This window comes from Danio aesculapii, chromosome 2 (assembly GCF_903798145.1).
Source record: "Danio aesculapii chromosome 2, fDanAes4.1, whole genome shotgun sequence".
Lineage (NCBI taxonomy): Eukaryota > Metazoa > Chordata > Actinopteri > Cypriniformes > Danionidae > Danio > Danio aesculapii.
This window is the reverse complement of record NC_079436.1, coordinates 32,175,946-32,197,947: the sequence shown is the minus strand read 5'-3', so window position 1 is coordinate 32,197,947 and position 22,002 is coordinate 32,175,946. Positions and strand designations below refer to the sequence as shown.

At 37.7% G+C, this 22,002-nt stretch overlaps 1 protein-coding gene across 1 annotated transcript; it reads left to right on the top strand.

Annotated features, from left to right (window-relative positions):
- The first annotated feature begins 714 nt into the window (after positions 1-714).
- On the top strand, positions 715-21,495 carry fastk (Fas-activated serine/threonine kinase). The gene is given in 23 exon segments (XM_056477532.1): positions 715-1,372; positions 4,454-5,230; positions 5,232-5,256; positions 5,259-5,285; positions 8,361-8,834; positions 10,716-10,864; positions 13,527-13,708; positions 13,710-13,741; positions 14,637-14,796; positions 14,887-14,902; positions 14,904-14,979; positions 16,693-16,760; positions 16,762-16,836; positions 16,839-16,929; positions 16,932-16,967; positions 16,970-17,079; positions 17,082-17,128; positions 17,130-17,148; positions 17,150-17,178; positions 17,180-17,318; positions 17,320-17,363; positions 18,665-18,779; positions 20,049-21,495. Coding segments are annotated over 22 exon segments (2,736 nt in total). The 5' UTR covers positions 715-1,372; positions 4,454-4,495; the 3' UTR covers positions 20,136-21,495.
- Positions 21,496-22,002: the final 507 nt, after the last annotated feature.

The window sequence follows — 22,002 nt, the reverse complement described above, 5'->3', positions numbered from 1 at the left end:
GCACACTATGTCACTGATTTTGATTTTGTCGATGATTTTAAACTCTGAAGATGAAATTAGCTGACAAAAGCTCAAAGTTATCCAGTTTTCCCCACAATTAAATCTGACAAGGGCTAACGTTGTCTTAACTGATGCTCAACACACACGAATCTGTTAAAATCTCGAAAAAATTACTCCAGGGTTTTTTTGAAACTTTAAAGAAAAATTTGTGATTTATTGAAAGACATTAAGAGAGATGAAAATCCAAAAGCAAGATATTTATATTCATCATTAGAGGATTTTGGTTTCATATTTTGAGAACTCCCCAGTTACTCATTTTCTTTATTATTTATTTGTTAATTTTTGTTATTTCATTTATTTATATATATTATTTTTAATGAGGACGGAAAGATTGTCAGTTGATTGTTGTCTTAATCTTTTGTGTAATTTTAAAAAGCATTAATGCCTTTCGGTTACTGCTCAAGCATTGTAAATAAAAAAACAAAACAAGGGCCAACTATTTTATTCTTAATGACATGCACAGATGATTTGTTCACCAAAAATTTCACGTATTGATATTTTTTGTTCTTTGAATTACAAAAAAGGCATTAGTATTAGAATTGTTACTATGATTTTCACATTACTTTTTAAACCAGTAAAACTAATATTATGGCAGAGAGAAAAACAAACACTCTCAGTCCCACAAACACGTGTTTCCGTACTGCCACTGTTGACTTCCGGGAACATGGCGAACACCGGGGCGGCGGACGACCACTGGTGGAGTGCAAGGGGAGTGTGACGGAAGGCTGGGCATCCCGCGTTCACGGGCCCTGACAGACGAGTCCGCCGTGGCGACAGGACAGCAGCCTCGTGTATGAGCCTGCATCGAGATCATAGACAGAAATAGTTCCGCTCAGGCAGCTTTTACCTTCACCCACTCTGATAATCACTGTCTGACTTTAGCTGCTGGGGTAAGAGTCGTGCATGTTGATCAAGCCATGCCCTGCCCGACCGCACCAAATTCACGCACAATATCAGCCATATTTTAATAAAACCTCTCGCCGTTTTGTATCACGAGCAACACAAGCGTCAACACGCAGATACTGTGAAGTATTTCCTCGGTGTAGCAGCAGCTACTCGTTAGCAGCTCAGCTCTGCTCCTCTTCCGGGGCCTCAGCAGATGCTCCATAATTCCTGCTTTCACAACATGTCATTCCCCGTAAAGTCGTTACTACAGACCAGCTTATAAACCCACGCCGCCGTCCTGCACGTTTATCCGTCGAATCGACTAAAATCGCGAACGATAACCTTGCCAATGCCACTGACTCCTGCGGACGAACTCATCCTTCTGGCCCTGCACATCCATCCACGCGCCATCCTCTGAGATAAACATGTAAGCCTGCTTTCAACTACTGTATTCTCGAGGTCTTGTGGCAGATATTGAAGGAGAGTAAATTAGAAAATGTTGGCTGTTTTATTGGGGTATGTTTACAGTGACAACGCCAGGTTTTTACAGTCAATTGAAGAGGTTTATGTCCAGAACATTTGATGAAGCAGTTCACCCTAAATAAAATGTATGTTGTTGTTTTCTATCCCTCATTTCATTTCTATATCGAAGGGAATGAAAGCTAAAGCTTACCATTTTCCAAACATGACAAAAAAGCTCAATGACAGTAGTTCATAAGATACACACACATTTTGATGTGTACTTTTAAAAGCTGAAGCTGTTTATTATGGAAAAACATGTTTGACAGCTCTGTTGAGTTCACTGTATGGAAAATAACTTTCATTTTAAAACCATTATTTACTATATTAATGTATTTAAAAGTTGTTATATATTTTTTGATGACAGAGCAATTGTTATTTCCAGGTGTCTGTGTAACAAGATCCTTCAGAAATCACTTTAAACACTATAATATGCTGATTTGTTGTTCAATAATCATTTGTTATAATTAGGGCTGCACAATGTATCCTTTCAACCTCGATATCGCAATGTGCACATCTGCAAGTCACACTGCAAGATTTGCTATGTTGAGTCTGAATTATAGTTGACCAGGAGCCACAGAATTGTATTTAATTAATGTATTTATACAGAATTTATGCAAAAAAAAAAGAGTCTTGTTTTCTAGTCCAAATATCTACATTTCAAAGCAAAAACAAGATTATTTTAAGGAACAACTTGAAAGGAAAAGTTTAAAATAAAACAATTTGATGTAAGAATTTTAGATATTTGGACTAGAAACAAGACAAAGTAAGAAAATCAATTGCATTGTGATTATTCATTTTCTGTACCTGAATACTGTTAGGCTCCATAGAAAACCCTCAATAGTGCTATTCGACCATCTTATTAAATTGTATCCCATATCAGATTATGTCCAATATTGTGCAGCCCTAATTATAATGATCAATATTAAAAAGTGTTTTGCTGCTTAATATTTCTGTTTAAGTCTCAAGACCTTCAAAAGCATTTCTTTAAGGTCTCACTAAACTTACTGGAGTTATTGACTGAAAATAAGGCTGGGCGATATGGCAGAAGTGCAGTCTCGATAATTGTTTTCCATATTGAACTATAACGATATATAAATTGATATAGGTTGTTAATGCTACCAGATTTAAGAGTACCCCAACAATGACTGAAGCCACAAAAACTAGTGGGCACATTAACATATTTTCAGCTGATAAATCTTCAGTGGCCGAAAATTCGGTAAATCTCTAATATCAACACACTTTTAGATTCCCATTGTTGCACATTTCTGCCGTATGATTGGCTCTCAGATAAATATACAGTAAAAAGTCCAGAGCTTATCATTGTTATTGATATAAATTTGATCACGATTCGATGTAATATAATTTATCGGCCCAGCCCTATCTGAAAATCTTGCTTAACAGCTTTGGTCATCATTCAGTTCATTGTATGGAAATAAGAAGTTTGGTCAATGCATAAAAATGGTCTCCATTTTAGTTCCATTAAAGAAACAAGGTCAAATGGGTTTGGAATGAAATGATGGCGAGTAAATGATTACAGAGTTTCTTTGGGTGAACTGTCACATTCAATTTAATTCAATTCATCTTTATTTTTATAGCGCTTTTACAATGTAGATTGTGTCAAAGCAGCTTAACATAGAAGTTCTAGTAATTTGAAAATGTGTCAGTCCAGTTTTCAGAGATAAAGTTCAATGTATTTCACTTCAGTGGTTTAATTTTAACTGCTGAAAGTCCAAACACTGAAGAGCAAATCCATCAATGCGATCACATTAAATGGTGTAAATGCAGATGAAATGGTGTGAAGATGGTTCGAGAGTCTTCTGTTTCTTAAAGACAAATGCTTCTGTTAGAAATCTGATGATGCGGTGATTGTCACAGCAAAGTGAGGCACAAATTGCTTTATCAGTTTGTGGTTACAGCAGTTGAGTTTAACATCCAGAGTCCAATATCTGAATTTTTATTTATTTGATAAGCATTTTTGGACATTTTTATTATAATTATGTTCCGCCTGTTCTGATTATGTGATTATTATACTAGTGTTCAAGAGCTTTGGGTTATTTATATGTTTTTTTGTTAAAGAAATCTCCAATGTTCAATACAGGCTTTGATATACTCAGACAAAGTTCTTCACAAAGTTTTACATTACCTGAGCAGTGGTTTACTGTTAGCGAACACTTCAATGCCACGCCATGCAGCTCAGAGTAAATACAAGTCACATATTTTTTCTCTGTAATACACAGAACAGTACAATTAAAATGAAAGTGATCATATTGATGTGGATTTTTGCACAAGCTCTGAAATTCAGTGCTCCAAATAAGTTGTGCCACATTTATTAATATAGCAATTTGCACATTAAAACAAGTAGTGTTACAATGGTGAACTTTGGTGAAATGTTTCAAATCCCAGAAATATTTAGTTTTGGCCTGATTTAGTTTACAATTATGTTGCACCAGTTCATTCTTATGTTTTACTTGTATATCAAGGCACAAACAGCAATATTGTGAAGTATTCATACAATAATTCATATTTACTGTTATGTTTTTAACAGCTGCTAAATATTTTTGTGAAATCTGTAGTACATTTTTCTGGGATAATTAATGAAAAGAAAGTTTAAAAGAACCTAATTTATATAAAATAGATTTTTTAAATAAAGGTGTGTCAAAATCTTACTGTGCCCAAATTTTAGGACACATTCTTGTCAGGATAACTGAAATGTTGAGTCAGTTTTAACCTCATAGTCAACAATTGTGCTGCTGTTTAATAAAAATGATCTCAAGTCATAAATGAGGTCTGATTGAGATGTGATGATGGGATATCCTCTCCTCCGCTCAGGCCCTGATCGAAAGGCCACATCAGCTTGAGAATTCTCAAGTTACTGTCTATTTCTGGAGCAGCTCCTGCCTGATTTATTAGTGTGGAGATGAGTTTCTGTAATCTTCTGGGGGGAAATTATATATACTCAATAAATCATGTGTGTTTCTGTTTGTAGGAGAGTTCACTTGAACTTCGCTGTTGGACCACCCTGTATACCATGCTGGGGCTGCCTGTTCGCTTCAGCCTCGTAGCCAGCAGGAGATTCTCCTCGCCCCACCAGCCATCTTGCCTACTGAGTCTAGGTGCTCTCGCTAGTATGTATACTACACGCATGTACAGCAGTGGTGGAGGCAAGCCAGGTCGGCGCATCGGCCTTATTGGGGGAGGGCCACCAATGCTGGAGAACCACCACCATCACCATCATCCACTTCACCCTCATGTCCATCAACCTCAGAGTTACCCAGCAGTTTACCCAGCCCGTCTAGATGCCCACCGACCCCATTACCAGACACACCAGCACTACCACACACACCCTCCACCAGTTGCTCACCTTCCGCCTCCGCACTACCAGCCTCATGCTCATCTGCACCACAGCAAGAAGAAGACCTGGAACTTCATTCATGAGAAAATGAGCTATGACACCTTCTTTACTATGAAGCGGCTGATCGATCGCTCACGCAGCGTGGATGAAGTGCTCCGCTGGGTCACACAGAATCCGGGGAAGATCTCGCATAATCATTACCCCATTGCCCTGCAGAAGATTGGCCAGCTGCTGGTGCTGCATCAGGCTGGAGGTCAAGCGGGTAGTGCTGCTGGTGCTGCTGGTGGAGGAGCGGGTGAAGGAGTCCTGGCTGCATCCTCTGCTGCTGGAGGGTCCGGGGAGAACACAGTACGACAGATTCTGGATAATCAGGATTTCCAGACGCTCTGTGATGCCATTGTTAATGACTGCCTCCAAGTTTGACAACTTCAGCATCGTTAATGCCTTTACGCTGTCGCTGCTCTTGGTGAGTCCTGCACATTTAATTCACTAGTTCATTTTAGAATTTATTTCATTGTTTTTAATTTAATCGACTAGCCTTTTTTTTTTTATTCTTTTTTTATTGAATATTTTGATTTTGAACAAAGCCCGAGATCCTGCCAACAAATATGTATAATAAAACTAAAATAAAAATAAAACAATATTGTTATAACAAGTACAAAATTAGGATTGAAACATAAATGATACAGTCTCTCTCATATTTGATCAAAATTGTACAGTTTTTTTTACTGGCACCATTTATTTTGGCTGTGGTGTATTCCAGACTAATAATGTCCAGTAGATAAAGCCTCCAGGATAGATCAGTTGGAGCAGATGGATCCAACCATAGTTTCAGGATTGTTGACTAGCCTTTCTTTAAAGGGATAAGACTCGTTCACACCGGGACGCTTTTTGCTCGCGTTTTCCATTGACGATTAAAGCCTCGTGACTAACTAAAGGGCATCAATGTGATTGTGCACACCAACGCGCAAAACGCCAGGCGTAAATCGCCATTTTTTAAAAGAAACGCCTCATGCTCATTTCTTTGTTTTGAGTCAAAACCTTCTCCACCAATCAGATTGGCACTTTTGTTCATGTGCGCAGAGCTGTTGAAGTTACAGTAAACAGCACTCAAGCACAAAACTGTCAATGCTAGCGCACATTGCAGAAGATGCCCAGAGCCGATATGAGGAGCTGCTTATTGCACTGGTGAGCAATAATCATTTCTTCATCGCTGGAGCTGCTACTTGAACCATCCATGCTTGTTCGAATCGCCAGTGACTTTAATAACAAGCTTGTCAACTTTTTGTCTTCTTCTGTGTTACAAGCGGGTATCAGAAGCTCAAAGTTGTGTAGCACCATCTAACGTCAAGGAGTGATTTTGCATACTCTTTTGCTCGATGCCAGTGAAAATCGCTTAGGTTTGAATCCAGAAAAACGTCTCAAAACGCTGACGATAAACACAAACAAAAAGCGTCCCGGTGTGTACGAGCCTTAAGACGTTTTAGTGTAAACGGGGCCTAATGTGTACTTTTCGCAAGCGGATTGCATTAAATCCAGTTTTTTTGATTAAGGAATAGCTGTAAATGTTTGGGATATTTCAAATTGGTTATTGTTAATGAAATGGAAATTGATTTGTGAAAAGTCATTGAGCAGTTGGGAAGCTTTGGATTATAATATGATTTTAAGTAAAGTCCTGCTTACACTGAGATTTCAACCACAATTTGGTCATCAGAGACAAATCCTAAAAGATTGATGAAATCCTAGGCTAAGATCTGTGATTCTTGTTCTTTAGTTTGACATGTTTACAGACGGCCGCTTAACAGCTGTTGCGATCAGAGTTTTCATCCGATGAAGTTCTGGCAGTGTCAGAAGATTTCAGACACTTTCCTGCAGTGATGAGCTGCAATGAGCATCAGTCCGAGAACCAATAGGATTGCCAAATCTGATGATGCGATCTGTGCAACAATTCAAATGACCGTGCGGAAATGTCAAAACATTTTTTCTTCTGGTTTTAATATTGAGGCATGCTGTATCCAAACTTGCCGCAATAGATTGTTTGCGCTTGCTGTAAGGAATCATTTCAGAATGAGTCATAGTGAAAGTGTCACAGGTGGATGACGTTAAACTCATGGGGGAGTTTTCTTCCATGTTTGGTGCATCTTCATTGTCGTTCAGTCTGACATTATGACAGCTGAGATCTTACAGTGTGACATGGGAGCCATGTTCATGCAGTCTGACATGCTACAATCGTGTAGGATTATAAAAAAAATCGTACAGTATGAGCCGGCATCAAGACAAACCTGGAAAAGACATGGAAGTTTAACATGGCATTTTCCAACCCTGGAAAAGTTTTGGAAAAACAGAAAAAACCCACAAGGTTTTGGAAAAGTCATGGAAATTTGTTTAACAATTATCTGTGTACTTGAATATAGGTTAGTTGTCTTCTTTTCTGTCCTTGGCCAATCAAATGCTCTCACATTATTACTGCTGTGCAAGCATTATTTCAAAGGTATCTCTGTTTCAGAGGTCCAACTATTCCAGCTTATGTTTTACGCAGCGAATGCCCTTCCAGCTGCAACCCAGTACTGGGAAACACTCATACACACTTATTTACACACACACACACACACACACACACACACACACACACACACACACATAAACTATGGACAATTTAGTATATTCAATTCACCTGTAGCGCATGTCTTTGGATTGTGGAGTAAACTGGAGCACCTGGAGGAAACCCACACGAATACGTAAAGACCATGCAAATTCCACACAGAAACGCCAATTGGTCCAGCCGGGACTCGAACCAGCAACTTTCTTGCTGTGAGGTGACAGTACTAACCGCTGAGCCACCATGCCACCCTTGTGCAAGCACTATCTAAATAAATCTTACAAAGATATAGATTTAAACTAAATAGATTGTTGCGTGTTTTATAATATGCTGTAATACGTTTGAATGTGCATTGTTTTTCTTATGATTTATACCACATATATGTAGACATTACATGAAACATCAGGTCATAAAAATGTACTTGAAACTCTGGAATAAGTCATTGAAGTTTAATAGTAAAAATATGTATGAACCCTGTATGAAATTGTTTTTGATAATATTTCTTTGATATTTCTATAATTTACACATATCTAGCTATATATGGTGTCGTAAGACATAAAAAACTGGAATGTTTATGAAATGTAAAACTTTGAAATTCTTTAAAAAGGAACAATAAAATCATGATAATTAGTTAATTATAATAAATTGTTTTTAATTATAATAAGTCTGAAAAGTTAGGTTTTCAATCATCATGAAAGAGATTTTGAAACATATTTAAAGCACAAAACATGCTTGAAGCAATCCCATAACATTTCCATGACATTAAAAAAGCGTATACTGTTAATAAAGAAAAGGAGTGCTTCAACACCTTGAGAAATTAGAAACTAAAAAGAGAAATGTAAATTATATATCTAAAAACTTGCAAAGAAGTTCTTGAACACCTTGAAAATGAGAATGAATTTAAAACAAACTCAGTCTTGTGTGTTTCTCCGTCTCCCTCAGGCCTGCCCAGTGACTCTCAAATCGTGCAGGTTCTGGAGGAAGAGTCTCAGGCTCGTCTGTCCCAGTTCAACCAGAAGGACATCTCCATGGTTTTCAGCAGCAGCATGAAGCTCCATCCGTCCAGCCAGCACCCCCTGATTGAGTCGTGTCTGGCAGGGTTGGAGAAGAACATTGAGCGGGAGCGTCATCCTCAAACGCTCTTCCTCCTGCTCTCCTACTACCGCACCAAATGGAGAGCGTTGCGAGTGGCAGACGGAGCATCACCGGAGCAGCTGGTGGTGAACCGGAAGATCCTGCGGCTGGTAAAGCACACTCTGGCCAGTGTCAGTAGCGTCAGGGACCATGAGATGGCTCTGCTGGACGAAATGCTGTCTGCCTGCGCCAGAGAGGCCAGCAACAAGAGCCTCGAGCTCATCTTCAGCTCGCACCTGTTCTACCAGAACCGGCAGGAGAAGTTTGTGAGCAGCCTGTCAGGTAAGATAAAGACACATTTGTCTTTATTGTGGTATACAGTGGTTCACTTGTAAGTGTCTTTCTTCTTTTATATAACAGATAGGCTTGGGATGATAATCGATTTCAAGTTTTACCACAGTTTGGAAAAGTCGAGGTTTTAAAACTGCTAAAATGTTATACCATTTCTACATTATATGTATTTTTATTTTATTTTACGTGTTTTTTTTTTTAAACTTTTTTTAGAATGACACGGTAAGTTTAGCAGAAAAGAACCGTCCAAATCATTAGCTACCGGTCAGCCCACAATTCAGGAAACACTTGAAAAACAAATCGCTTATTAACCAACATCTAAAGATTCTGGACCTGACCAGTGCAGTGGCTTACCTCATATCCAAAAAAGAAAAATATCCAAAGATGCCTTTTCAGGTTGTAAAGAAATATGTTTTTGAAACTAATGAAGAGAGCAGAAGTCAGTGATTTATTTTAATTATTTAGCCTGACATGTTAATTATTTAGCTAGACAGACCACATGGGAAAACTAGGTTGCTGTTGGAAGTGGTATGAGTGAGGTCAGCAGAGGGCGCTCAACCTTGAGTCCTAATGCACCAGTAAAAGTGAAGGGGACACTGTACTGTCGGTGAGCTCCGTCTTTCGGATGGGAAGTTAAACCGAGGCCTTGACCATCTGTGGTCATTAAAAATCCCATGGCACTTCTCGTAAGAGTAGGGGTGTGAGCCTCCGGTGTCCTAGCCAAATTCCCTCCATTGGCCCTTACCCATCATGGCCTCCCAATCATCCCCATCCACTGAATTGGCTCTATCTCTGCCTCTCCACTCCACCTATAGCTGGTGTGTGGTGAGCACACTGGCACCGTTGTTCTGTGGCTGCCGTCACAGGTGAATGTTGCACACTAGTGGTGTTGTGGAGAGACCCCAACCCCCTTCATGATTGTGAAGCACTTTGAATGTATGGCCATACACAATAAATGTGCTAAAAAAGTTATCATATCATCTTATACTGGCCCATGCCTTATAACAGAAGATATTTTGAAGAATGTTGGAAGCCATTGACTTTCATAGTATTTCTTTCATACTATAGATGTCAATGGCTATCGGTTTCCAACATTCTTCAAAGTATCTTCCTTTTTGATCAACAGAAAAAAGAAAGTATACACTTATGGAATGACTTGAGTGAGTAAATAATCATTTTTGGATGAACTGTCTATTTAATTTAGTTACAAACACTGAACAATACATTTATTCCAGTATTTATTCATATTTGTTGACTAATTAATGAAAGTACAGTTGTTCATTGTTAGTTCTCGTGAACTTGCGTTAAAAGTATTTGAATTTGGCTATTTGAAAAATCAGCATTAACTATGATAAGTAAATGCTGTACTAGTATTAGTCATTCCTAGTACATGTTAGTAAATACATTAATGGTCACCAATGGAACTTTATTATACAATGAGACTGAAATAACCGTTTTCAACATTCAAAGTTATTTCTAGGGTTGCACGAATTTTCTATATTTCTGTGTTAAAACAAAAAACATTAATTGAACAGTAATTAATGTCATTATTTTCTTATTTTGGTATGTTTTCTATAGTTTATATATACACTACCCATCAAATTTTGAATTCTAGCTCAGTCTGCATTAGATGATCAATCATGTAGAAAAATGTGAAATATTTGCAATTTTTAAAATGTTTATATTTTATTTTAATACATTTCAAAATGTACACTTTCATCATGTTTGATTTATGCTTGCTGAACAAAAGTGAATTAGTTAAATATGTAGTAAAATAGTAAAGAGTCATTGACTCGTCAGTGCGCTTTCTATAAAACATGTAGTTGTATTATAGAAGAGTCGTCTAACTTTAAATCTCTTTTATCTTTTTAGAGGAGTTGCCTAAAAAGGTTGACAGCATCACACCTTACACCATGGCTCTCATCGCCAAGTACATTGCTCGCCATCGTCTGAGAGAAACTCGCTTGCTTGACACTATCGCTGACTTCCTGGTCAAGAAGGGTGAATACCTGGATAGCAAGGTTAGACAACTTGTGTTGTTTCTTAAAAAAACCCAGAAATGCCAGTGACATGTTATTTTCCATCTAGCATAAAAAGTGTGTGTCTGCTAGTTGCTATGTCTTGTGAAAGACATCAATCTGCTGCATGAATCTGAAGTGTAGAAATAATCAGTCAATAATGCAAGGAATCATTGACGACAGGCTGTTGAAGTATTCTAAATAATGCACACCCAAGGTAGGGATGCGGCTATGACATGAAGCCAAGTTACACCTCGACCTGCGCATTGTTTTCCAATAATTCAGCAGCAAGATGTCAATTATTCTGCTTAACTATAATTACCACACCTTGTGTGTAACACTAGTTTCCTGTTTTTTGATTTGTCTGTTTTAAGCTCACTCCCCTTTTTAAAGTACTTATTTAAACTGAGCTGAATCAGCACAATTCTTGATGTTTTAATTAGACAACTTCATTGTTTTATGTTTAATCCACTTAAATTAGTAAAAACAACTAAGTCAAGTTAATTAATTTGTGTTGGGGAACATGAAGGAATTGTGTTCAACACTGCATTTTTTACAGTGCTGTGGTTTTTTTTTGCTGTGCATTTAACTGAAAATAATGGCACACCTTTTGTGTTTTCATTAGCCAATCAGAATCAAGCATTCAACAGCCCCATAGTATAATGTTCGATAAATAATTTTCTTATCAGGCCAATGGACATTTATAAATGAGCATTTCTCAGCTACACTGCAAAAAAAGCTTTCTTTTTAGATTTTTTTGTCTTGTTTCTAGTCCAAATATCTAAAAACTCTTAAATCATGAAGTATTTTCTAGACAAGCAAAACGTATTGTCTTGTTTTAAAGATTAAGACACCCTGGAGTACTTTTTATTTTTTATTTTGTGTGTTGAGCATCAATTAAGACAATGTTAGCACCTGTCAGCTTTAATTGTAGGGAAAACTGGACCATTTTGAACTTTTGTAAGCTAATTTCATCTTCTGCGTTTCAAATCATTTTTGGGGTGGGATCTATATCGGTGACGTGGCGCGAATCTGCTAGTCGAGTGATGACGCATCGGTTTCTCATTGTTGTTCATTGTGTAGTTTTCTTATCCTGTGAGAAGATCCTGCTTCTTAATTATTCATGAGAGCACATGCTTTCCAAAGGCAAGGCAGACCTGCCAAGCTGTGATCAATGGCTGGGTGAGACGTATGTGTTTGTTTACATGATCCACGGGGCTGTTGGTTTGCAGCAAGCATTTTTGTCGGGAGAGCTGTACGAGAATTGGAGAATGGTGGACTTTGTCTTTAATCAGTTGAGTTCGTTACCATTCAGACACATCGCCTATCACCGTGCTGCTGTGTTCGCACATGTTTAAAATCCTCCAGATTACCAGCGGGGCTAATGGTTGGAATAGATATGGCAGTAGACCTACTGCATTGCTATCCACTGTGTCTGCATTCAGATCCAGGGATTGAGAAGTGAAGTCCTCCTCATTTAAAGTGTTTATATAAACATGATTATCTTTACAATGATGTTAAAAATTGTGGTTATGTGTATATGAATTTACGAATAACAAATGTAGCAGGACATAATATTGCTTGCTGTTTATTTCTTTCCATTTTAACTTTGTAAACTATTAACTAGTAACGGGTCTCCTCATGATTCGCGTTTAATTTTGTGAGCCAACTGGCAACAGTTGTTTGCTCCCCTCTTTTTCCCCCCTGCTCTGCTGGCCACATCCTCTCCTCCCTCTGCTCGCAGAGCACAATGCCCATCTCGGAGCATTTTTTTAAAAAAATTCTGAGGTAGACTTGAACTGAAAGAGGGGGGTTTCATGGCCCTTTAAGAAATAATGTGTCCAAATGAAGTGTTTTTTTTCCTTAAAGCAAGCTAAATATTTACTCAGTGGGATAAGCTTAATAATGTCAAAAGGAAAGGCAAGATTGTTTTGTTTACCTATTGGCAGATTATTGTGCTTGTTTAAGGAAAAAAAACACTCAATTTGGCATATTATTTCCTAAAACAAGACAATAAGTTTTGCTTGTCTATAAAATGTTTCTTGATTTAAGGATTTTTAGATATTTGGACTAGAAACAAGACAAATCTAAGTAAGAAAAGCATTTTGCTGTGTTATACTGATATGACCGCCAATATATAATTAAGACCAATATATGATATGACCACAAGTGATATTGCTCATTTTATACATAAAAAACATACAGATATATATTTAGCTTTCATAACTTCAATTATAGTGTCATTCAAACAGCGTTATTATTGACTTCATTGCACAATAAATGCTTTTTCACTCTCACAACGTGTTTTTTATTTTGCTAAATAAGTGACTTACTGTATTAAAACAATTTAACGTTATTATGGTTATTTCGTTGTATTCTGTTTCACTAACTGGTTTACTGGTTTACTGTGTTGCTTGTAGCACAATGCTCTATGACTATTCCATTTTGTATATTTCTGTATGTGCCGTTTTGTTATGTGTCAGGCATTTCATGTTGTGTTTGGTTTTGTTTTGTATTTGCCAAAAAAAAAAAACTAATTCAAAATTATATTATTATAGGCCACAAAAATCCCACACTCCTATTTCCATATTACAAAAAGCTTATAAAACCGGTAGAGCAATGTTTTATATAACTTTATATAACTTTCCCCTTTCTCTATGGGTAGGTGATCCAGAAGCTTGTGTTCCCATTCAGTCGTATGAGTTATCGGCCGGCGAATGAGGCTCAGTTTTTCTCCAAGCTGGAGATGGTGCTTGAGCTGAAGGCTCTGAGTTCACCGCTGGCCACCGTCAACATCCTCATGTCTTTGTTCCAGCTGGGGCACTTTCCGGGACTGGTTCTTCACCGTGTTCTCTCCTTCCTTCATCAGTAATGTCATCAGTGAGTTTGTGTTTGTGAAGGGCTGTGAAGACCTGTGCTTGTCTATTGAGAAGATCAAATAGTCAGACCTTAAATATCCTCCGTGTTTGTTTTTTAATGTTTGAGAAACTTTATATATAATTTCCTGATCACGGGCAAGTAAACACTGACTCTGGTTTGGACTACTACACACTTTTGTTGTAAACACAGTGTATGGGAGGAAAAGCAATAGTGACCTCTGCTGTTGCATTTAGTAACATTACATATATGGCAACATTTCACTGTCGTCAAAGTTCTGCATCCATAAGAAATGGACAAATAAATACAAAAGATATTAAGTTTATTGATTTTTGCATTGTGTTATTGTCATAGAGTAAAAAAACCCCACCCAAATTACAATTTCAAATTGCATGTATGCTTTACAGATAATCAGTTTCAATTACAAATTGAGCAAACGTTGGCTTAATTTTTTTGAAAATATATTTTTTCGGTGGCTCTTAGTACGCTGGTTGAACTCGTTTCCGAATTTCATTGCCAATTTCAGCCAGTTGTTATCATATATTTTGGTTAATGTTTAATTTCCACAACCAACGCAGAGCCTCTGGGATCAGAGAGAGGCTGGATTGAACTCCCCAGATCCTTAAAATATCATTTTAAAAACTATATTTATACTTTAACTTCAAATTAAGTTTAGTGATCGATTTGGTGCTCGAAGAATTAAAAAAAAAAATATATATATTTTTTTTGTATTGTAAAAACTGTAATTTCGGGATACTTTGAGTAGAAAAGGCATTTTTGGCATAATTGAACTCCATTTCTCAGTAAAAAAAGTTTGCAGTCACTATTGATCATTCAAATGCCTTTATAAATAACAGAATAGTCTGAACTCCATTATCTTCTGTGTCTTGTAATGTAGACAGCCCATACGCCCTGATTGTGCGTCGCTATCTTTCACTGCTGGATGCAGCTGTAGAGCTGGAATACAGGGACTACACTGGACCCCGCCTTCAGGACACACACAAGGTGCTCATGTTTGACCACGCTTTAACTGCTGATGAGGTGAACCGCAAATATAGGTAAGAGACGTAAGGAAACTACCAGTAAATCCAAAATAAAAACTTAATTTGTTATCTTCATGACCTCTAGAGAACTGTGTGTGGTTTCAGTTATAAAGGTCTGGTTTGCAGAGGCGCTCCGGCAGCTGGTTGGTGAGCACGGATACAAACAAGACGAGGTTCTTGCACCTGGATATTACACAGGTGAGTCCAGCAAACAAATTGCACTGTTAGTATTAATATTGAGTATTTATTCCTGATGTAAGTTATTCCTTTTATTTCAAGCTCAGTTTTTCGCATCATTACTCCAGTCTCAAGATCCTTCAGAAATCATTTTATATCCTGATACCCTAATTAAATAAAGAAACCAGGATCCTCTCATCAGTATATTTCCTAGCTAGAGTTTTGTTTAGGACCATCTTTTGTAATGTTTTTCAAGGAATTATTAATTCATACCTTACCATAAGGTATCATGATAGGTTCTGTGAATGAGCCACATGTCCACCACAGGAAGAAAATTAATGAAATACACTTTTATTAATGAATTAAATCCAGTGAAAAAGAAGAATGAAACAATGACCAAGAACAAAACAAACCCTTTACTTGGGTTTGTACCCTTACTTCTCTGCTGAGAATTAAGGGCCTAAGACTTACAGTATACAGAAGTCTGTTTAAACATGCTGCTGGTTTGTACGTCCCATCCTATTATACAGTATTCAAGCCTTGAATACAGGTGTGCCTTTAATGTTTTAAGCTATCAATGTTTGATATACTTGAGTATATTAAAAGTTTGATATACTTGAATATGAATATGATGCTACTTGAATATATATCAAAAATTGTTGATACAAAGAAAAAATCCTCTTTAAATACACAGCAAAGCAATAATCTATGTTTGATATACTTGAGGATATCTGTTAATACATAGAAGAAATCCTTTTTTGTTGTCTAGAGCTTAGTAATTACTCTCTAGTGTGATACACTTGAATAAAAACTTAGCAAAGCATTTATTCTATTACATCAGCATTCGTCTTCCAGGGGTCTTGTCCTCAGCAAGGGCATAGATCCTAGCTGGCATATTTCCTTTCTCCAGGTTCCCATTGTAATAGTTGGTTAGAATTGTCATCTGGACCATTTCTTCCTTCATGGTCGACAGAAAACGGACCCACTTCAGTACGTCGTCCTTGACCTCTTTGAACTCCTGTTGAAAGTGTCCTTTATGTTTCTTCTCATTGCTTATAGCTGTTTCTGCAAGCATATGAGTATGGAATATCCAAGGAAAGTGTTGTGTCTTTTACAGCTATTGTCATTAAACCGTCCAGTCACCACAACCCCCAAATATATAGTCAAGGGTTTTTAATGGGAACGTGTATAGTGTTACAAAAGGCTTTTTATTTGTAATAAATGCTGGTCTTTGAATATTTCTGGTCATGAAAGATTCTTTACAAAATATTAGACTGTTAAATAATAATATTAATAATGTTTCCTGAACAGCAAATCAGCATGTTATAAAGATTGTGAAGGATTATGTGACCAGAGTAATGATGCTAAAATTTCTACTTTGAAATCACAAAAATAAATGACATTTTATGTAAATATTCAAATAGAAAAGTTATTTTGAATTTAAAATGTTGCTGTTTTTGCTATAATTTGGCTTCAAATAAATGCAGGCTTGGTGAGAAAAAATCCTCCTGTTCTTTGACCAGTAGTGTATTGTTAAAATATTATTTACTTCTTGAAGAGTTTCTGATTTCACATGATTCTTCAGAAATTCATCGAATGTGCATTTGGTGTTTTTTGAAAATGTTATTTATTTATTTTATTTTATTTTTGAAATCCCATCATTTGTTCCATAAACTGCATGCTTAAATCCCGTTCATGTTTGTTATGAAATTCAAATGCATTTGTTTCTATCAGATTTCCTGCTGTGGGTTGACAGCACAGGCCGTGTCCTCCCCATCAGAACAGGCACACCAGCAGCATCTTGTAGCAGCCGCTTCAACACCCTGTGTAGTACTGAATCTCAAATCTCCAGACGGCTCCAGCTCCGTCTCAACCCTCCACTACTTGACTTCCAGAAGTTTTCTCCCTTTGCTCCATCACTGGAGGAAGAGGCCGCAAACGAGCAGGGAGAGGAGTCTGCTTTCCTTCCTGCTACATGCGTCCCGCAGCCGCCTCAGGATCTCAGAGGGTTGCCCTAACGGAACCGTCCCACTAGAATACAACCCATATTACAGCACTTCAGATTACTACTCCAATCTAGCCAAGGAACACTCTCTGGAGAGCCAGGACAGCTCCACCCTCACAGCAGCCCCTCGGACTGTCTTGCCCAGACAGGACCCTCTGTCCCTGGACGTTGCCCCGCAAGACTCCCCTGTTTCAGTTCTCCATTGGAAAGATCCTGGGAGGAGGGAGGTGCAGCGACAGGAGCAAACCCTGGCCCGGACTGCGAGATCGCTACATTTTATGAAGGGGTTCTTACCCAGAGGGGTGGAGAGAGCGATGGAGTGACCGCGTCTCCACTGCAGCTTCACAATCCAGACAAACCCTGAAGCTGACCACAGGACCACAGGGGAGCAGGTCAAGAGGTCAGTGTTTCTTAAATAATGCAGCATATTCACCTTATTCTCCACATACAAGCGGGCGCAGCCGTTTGATTTTTTTGGCTTGAGAGTCCGCTCTCATTCACTTCCATTCATTTTTTAGATGTTAACAAACCGCTTGTTATGCTGCTAGATGTTGCAAACTAATATTTTCTTATTATATTATTCTATTTTTGGCTGTAATAGTCATGCAAACACTTGTTTGTAGAGCAAGCGGTTTGACTATTTTCTCCGGTTTATTATTCCAAGTTATTTTACATAGGCAACTGAATCTGAAGTTCGCAAAAACGAGCACACTTCCGCATTGAAGAATAAGGTCAATAGAAACTGGTAGATTTGTCTGGGTTTCAGCTTCCAGTCCACTTATTTTATGCACATTTTACCAACTTGAATACAATATGATTAATTTAAATGAAAGATGCAAAAAAAAACTTCAAATGTGCTTTTAAAAATGTATAAAGTTTAGAAACAGTAATGTGATTGGATACCTGGAATATCCACCCAACCTTAGTGCACACCACAGAGGTGTGAACCTACACTGGTCTCACGGTTTGGTTCTGTTACGATTATCATGCCATCGATTCAGTTCAGTTCAATGTCACAGTGCATTGATGGTGGTTTCCATAGACAATTTTATATTTCACTTCACAGGTGCTGTTCACCGATGAATGACACTGATAAACTGCAGCGTCACAGTGTTGCCCAATTGGGCGATTTTGGATAGGCATTTTGGCGGGTTTTGGATAGTTTATGGGCTGGAATCAGTCAGCTGCGTCACACTGCAGCGGCGATCACAGCTGATCCATGATAGATGCGGTGGAGAAACTCGAGCACTCCTGTCTGTATCCAGAAGTATCGCTGTAACAGCTGAGAGGAGAGGAAAAGTCCCACCAGCAGGTCAAATGAGCCACTGAGAGAGAGAGAGAGAAATGAAGTTTACTTTCATTCTCTCAATCGCAGTGAAATAGGGAATTCTACTGTAAGTAGAATTGTCCGCGTCTGCATTCCGGTGCACCGAAGAAACAATTAATTTTGACACCCATAGCACACCAGTTTCAATGTTATTTTAGTCATATTAAAATGCCCTTCTGTCCTGACTTTGTCATCAAAATGATTTGATTAAATTACCTTTCAGTCGTCTCCTTTTTTGCAAGTTTTTTAATTGTATGTATACACCAAAACTCGTGTCAGTGCCAGTAACCTAGTGGTGAAGTGCATAGACATGTCTTAGGTCTTGCTTGTCATCATTAAGCATATTTGTTTTCTGTCATTTCTGTCTTATGCAGGGTTATTATGTCTGTGAATGATAAATGGCATTATTGCCATAATTCAGATGTGCTGGTCGGATCCAGGGCCATGAGAGACCGTCATCTGCGGTTACTGGGCTACAACATACTACAGGTGAACGCAGAACACAGTTTATTTGATTTGATTTAATCAACTATTAATTAAAAGAAAAATTCTGTCAAAAAATCTGCATTGACAAAATGGCAGGGCTTTTTTAAATTAAACAATTATGTATATTTATTTGATCAATAATCATAAAGATGTTTGTACTTCTAAGAAAGATTTTAGTTCAAATAAATGCTGTTCTTTTGTATTTATTGATCAAAGAGTTAACAAGGTTTTCCCACAAAAAAGACACAAAAACAAGGTTCCCATTCATCATAAAATTTCTGCAATATCATGTAAAGTTGGAATTTAAGACATTGAAAGTGAGGGAATTTTATTTGTCTACGTCGTAGAATATCAGGGACAATAATAATAGTAATTGCTTACATTTATATAGCACTTTTCTGGACACTCAAAGCACACGTTTTTGGGGGGAATCTCCTCTTCCACCACCAGTGCGCAGCATCCAAATTATCATATCGGAATGGTTAAGAGGCCATGATGGACAAAGGCCAGTGGACAAATTTGGATGCTGAGATTAAACCCCTACCCTTTTTCCAAGGACATCCTGGGATTTTTAAGACCACAGAGAGTCTGGACCTCAGTTTAACGTCTCATCAAAAAGAGGGCGCTCACTGAGTAGTATAGAGTCCCCTTCACTATACTGGGGCTTTAGGACCCACACAGACCGCAGGTTGAGTGCCCCCTTCTTGCCTCACCAACACCACTTCTGGTAGCAACCTAGTTTTCCCATGTGGTCTCCCATCAAAGTAGTGACCGGGCGCAGCCCTGCTTAGCTCAGTGCAGAGAGCTAATCGACCAGGACTGTGGTTTATTGCTTAATTTTTTTAGTTTATATATCAAAATTGTATTATTCTATACTGTATCATGTCTTACACATTTTGCCTTCATTATGTTTATGTCATTATGGCAGCTAAATGAGCACTTCAGAAAACTGGCTGTTAGACTGGCTGCTCTTTTGAAAATCTGAGGTATATTATCCACTGTTGCTCTTATTACGGCTATTCAATATACGAAAATTAAATTCAAGATATAATTTTTATAACAGTTTGTTGTTCTTCTGTTCATTATAAGCCAGCTTTTTAGTCCGTAACAATAATTTGGCTAAGAATGGGAACCTGCAAAAAGTGGCACAGTGTTTCTCACATTGATAAGAGGCAAATCAGCATATTACAATGGTTAGATAAAACCTTTTTAAAGCTTGCAGCATTATTGATTCATAATATTTTACTCGTTATTTGACTTCCTTCATTGTAGTTGCCCTATCTGGAGTTGGAGAAGTTGAACGGGATCGAGGAAGTCAAGCAGTACCTACACAAAAAGCTGCTGGAGGTTCCTTTATGACGACATGAACGGTCGAGTGTGTGATCGTGTGCTTCAGAGAGCATGTGCCACTTGCAGGTTTCGTTGTTTTCAGAAAGACTGTGCTGTACGTGTGTGTCCATGTGTGTGTGTGTGTGTGTGTGTGTGAGTCTGTATGTGCATTTGTACACACAGGATGTGAACAGTCCTTGTTTTCAGGACAAAACACAAGATGTCTGGCTGGCTGTTACTGTCATTCTTTAATTATACAGAGAACTCCTCTGGGCAAAACTGTAGAGTCTAACTGTGCCTGGATGATTCAGCTTATTACAACGTCATTGAACAGACAACACTTCCCTCAGCCAATGATCAAGAGCCATTTTATTCTGACAAACATCAAACAAAAAAAGCAGCAGCACTTCCTCAAATGCTTTATATTTTGTCCAGAGTGATTGTTTTGGTATATTTAGGGGTGAAAAGAGCGGGTGGTTTATTATTATTATTATACACATGTTCCCCAGCAGTTAATTATTTAGTTTTTGGTGGTGTTAACACATCCCCCTTTCGTGTCCTCACTGTTATTTTGGTGTGTTTAGGTGTAAGCTTTGACGGAGGCACTAAGTTGGTGTTTTATGGGGTACGTGTATGGAGTAATAGTTTATGGATGTGGAGCTTTTCAGATGCTGCTGCCACGGACCACTGCTGCTCTTTGTTTTAAACCTAAAAGAATTGAGGGTTTGTGGACAAATATGGATGTAAAGCTATATTAAAGGGACAGTTCAACCAGAAAAAAGAAAATTGACATCAATAATTGACACACAACTTTAATGGACATCAAATGACATCATTTTCCAAACCTGTTTGAGTTTCTTTTTACTATTGAACACAAAAGAAGATACTTTGAAGAATGTTGGAAATGGTACCATTGACTGTTGTAGTATTTTTTTTTTACTGTGGGCGACATTGGTTACAGGTTTCCAACATTCTTTAAAACATCTTCTTTTGTGTTCAACAGAAAAGAGAATCGCAAACCAGTTTAAAACCAGTAAAAACAGTAACTTCCAGTAAAGTTACATTTTTGGGTGAACTATCCCTTTAAGGACTAAGTGGAATGTTTATTAAAGTCTTCGGATGTGAACTATGTGGAAAAGTTGGAATTGAGGATTATTATATGCAGAAATGGGTTGTGATTATATATTTATTTTCTCAAAGTGATTGACAGATTTGGTGTCACGTAACGGGGAAAGCAATGCACAAAGTGGACGGCAGGATAGTTAAATAATGTTTTCATCTCTCTTGTGTGGAGAATGTTGCATTTTTAGATTGGCCTTTAGAATATGGATGTTGGGAGAAATTGTAAGCTGAAAGCTTTTTATTGAAACACGACTGAAATTTAGCTGCGATTTAACATAAAATAGTTCATCATTTGAAAAAAGACGTAAATCAATGGAATCCAGATGGATTTGTCTTATTCTAGTTTTGTCAGGCAGCGATCTAGTGTGATGTTTATATAATATCATAGTTTCTTTTAACGAGTAAGTTTTGAATATTATGTCTCGACTAAAGCCATGGAAGTTTGCTAAATCAAGGTTTTGCTTACATCTGCATAAAATGAGATGCTCTATATGAAATGCATAAAGGTCCTAAAATCAGATCTTCTTAAGATGGATGATGTATTTGTGCAGTCAACCATATTCCACTTTCTCTGTGTGCATTTGCTTGGCTCTTTCTTTAGAGGGAAAGGTAATTTATTATGGGAAATGAATGTAAGTGGACTGTGTGAGTGAATGACTGCGTGTCAGGTAACAGGTGGGGAAATGGATTGAAATGTCTGTTTATATATACATATTGAAATGTCTATATAAGAAAAAGATTATTAAAAATGAAAAAGCAGAAAATCAAAATGGTC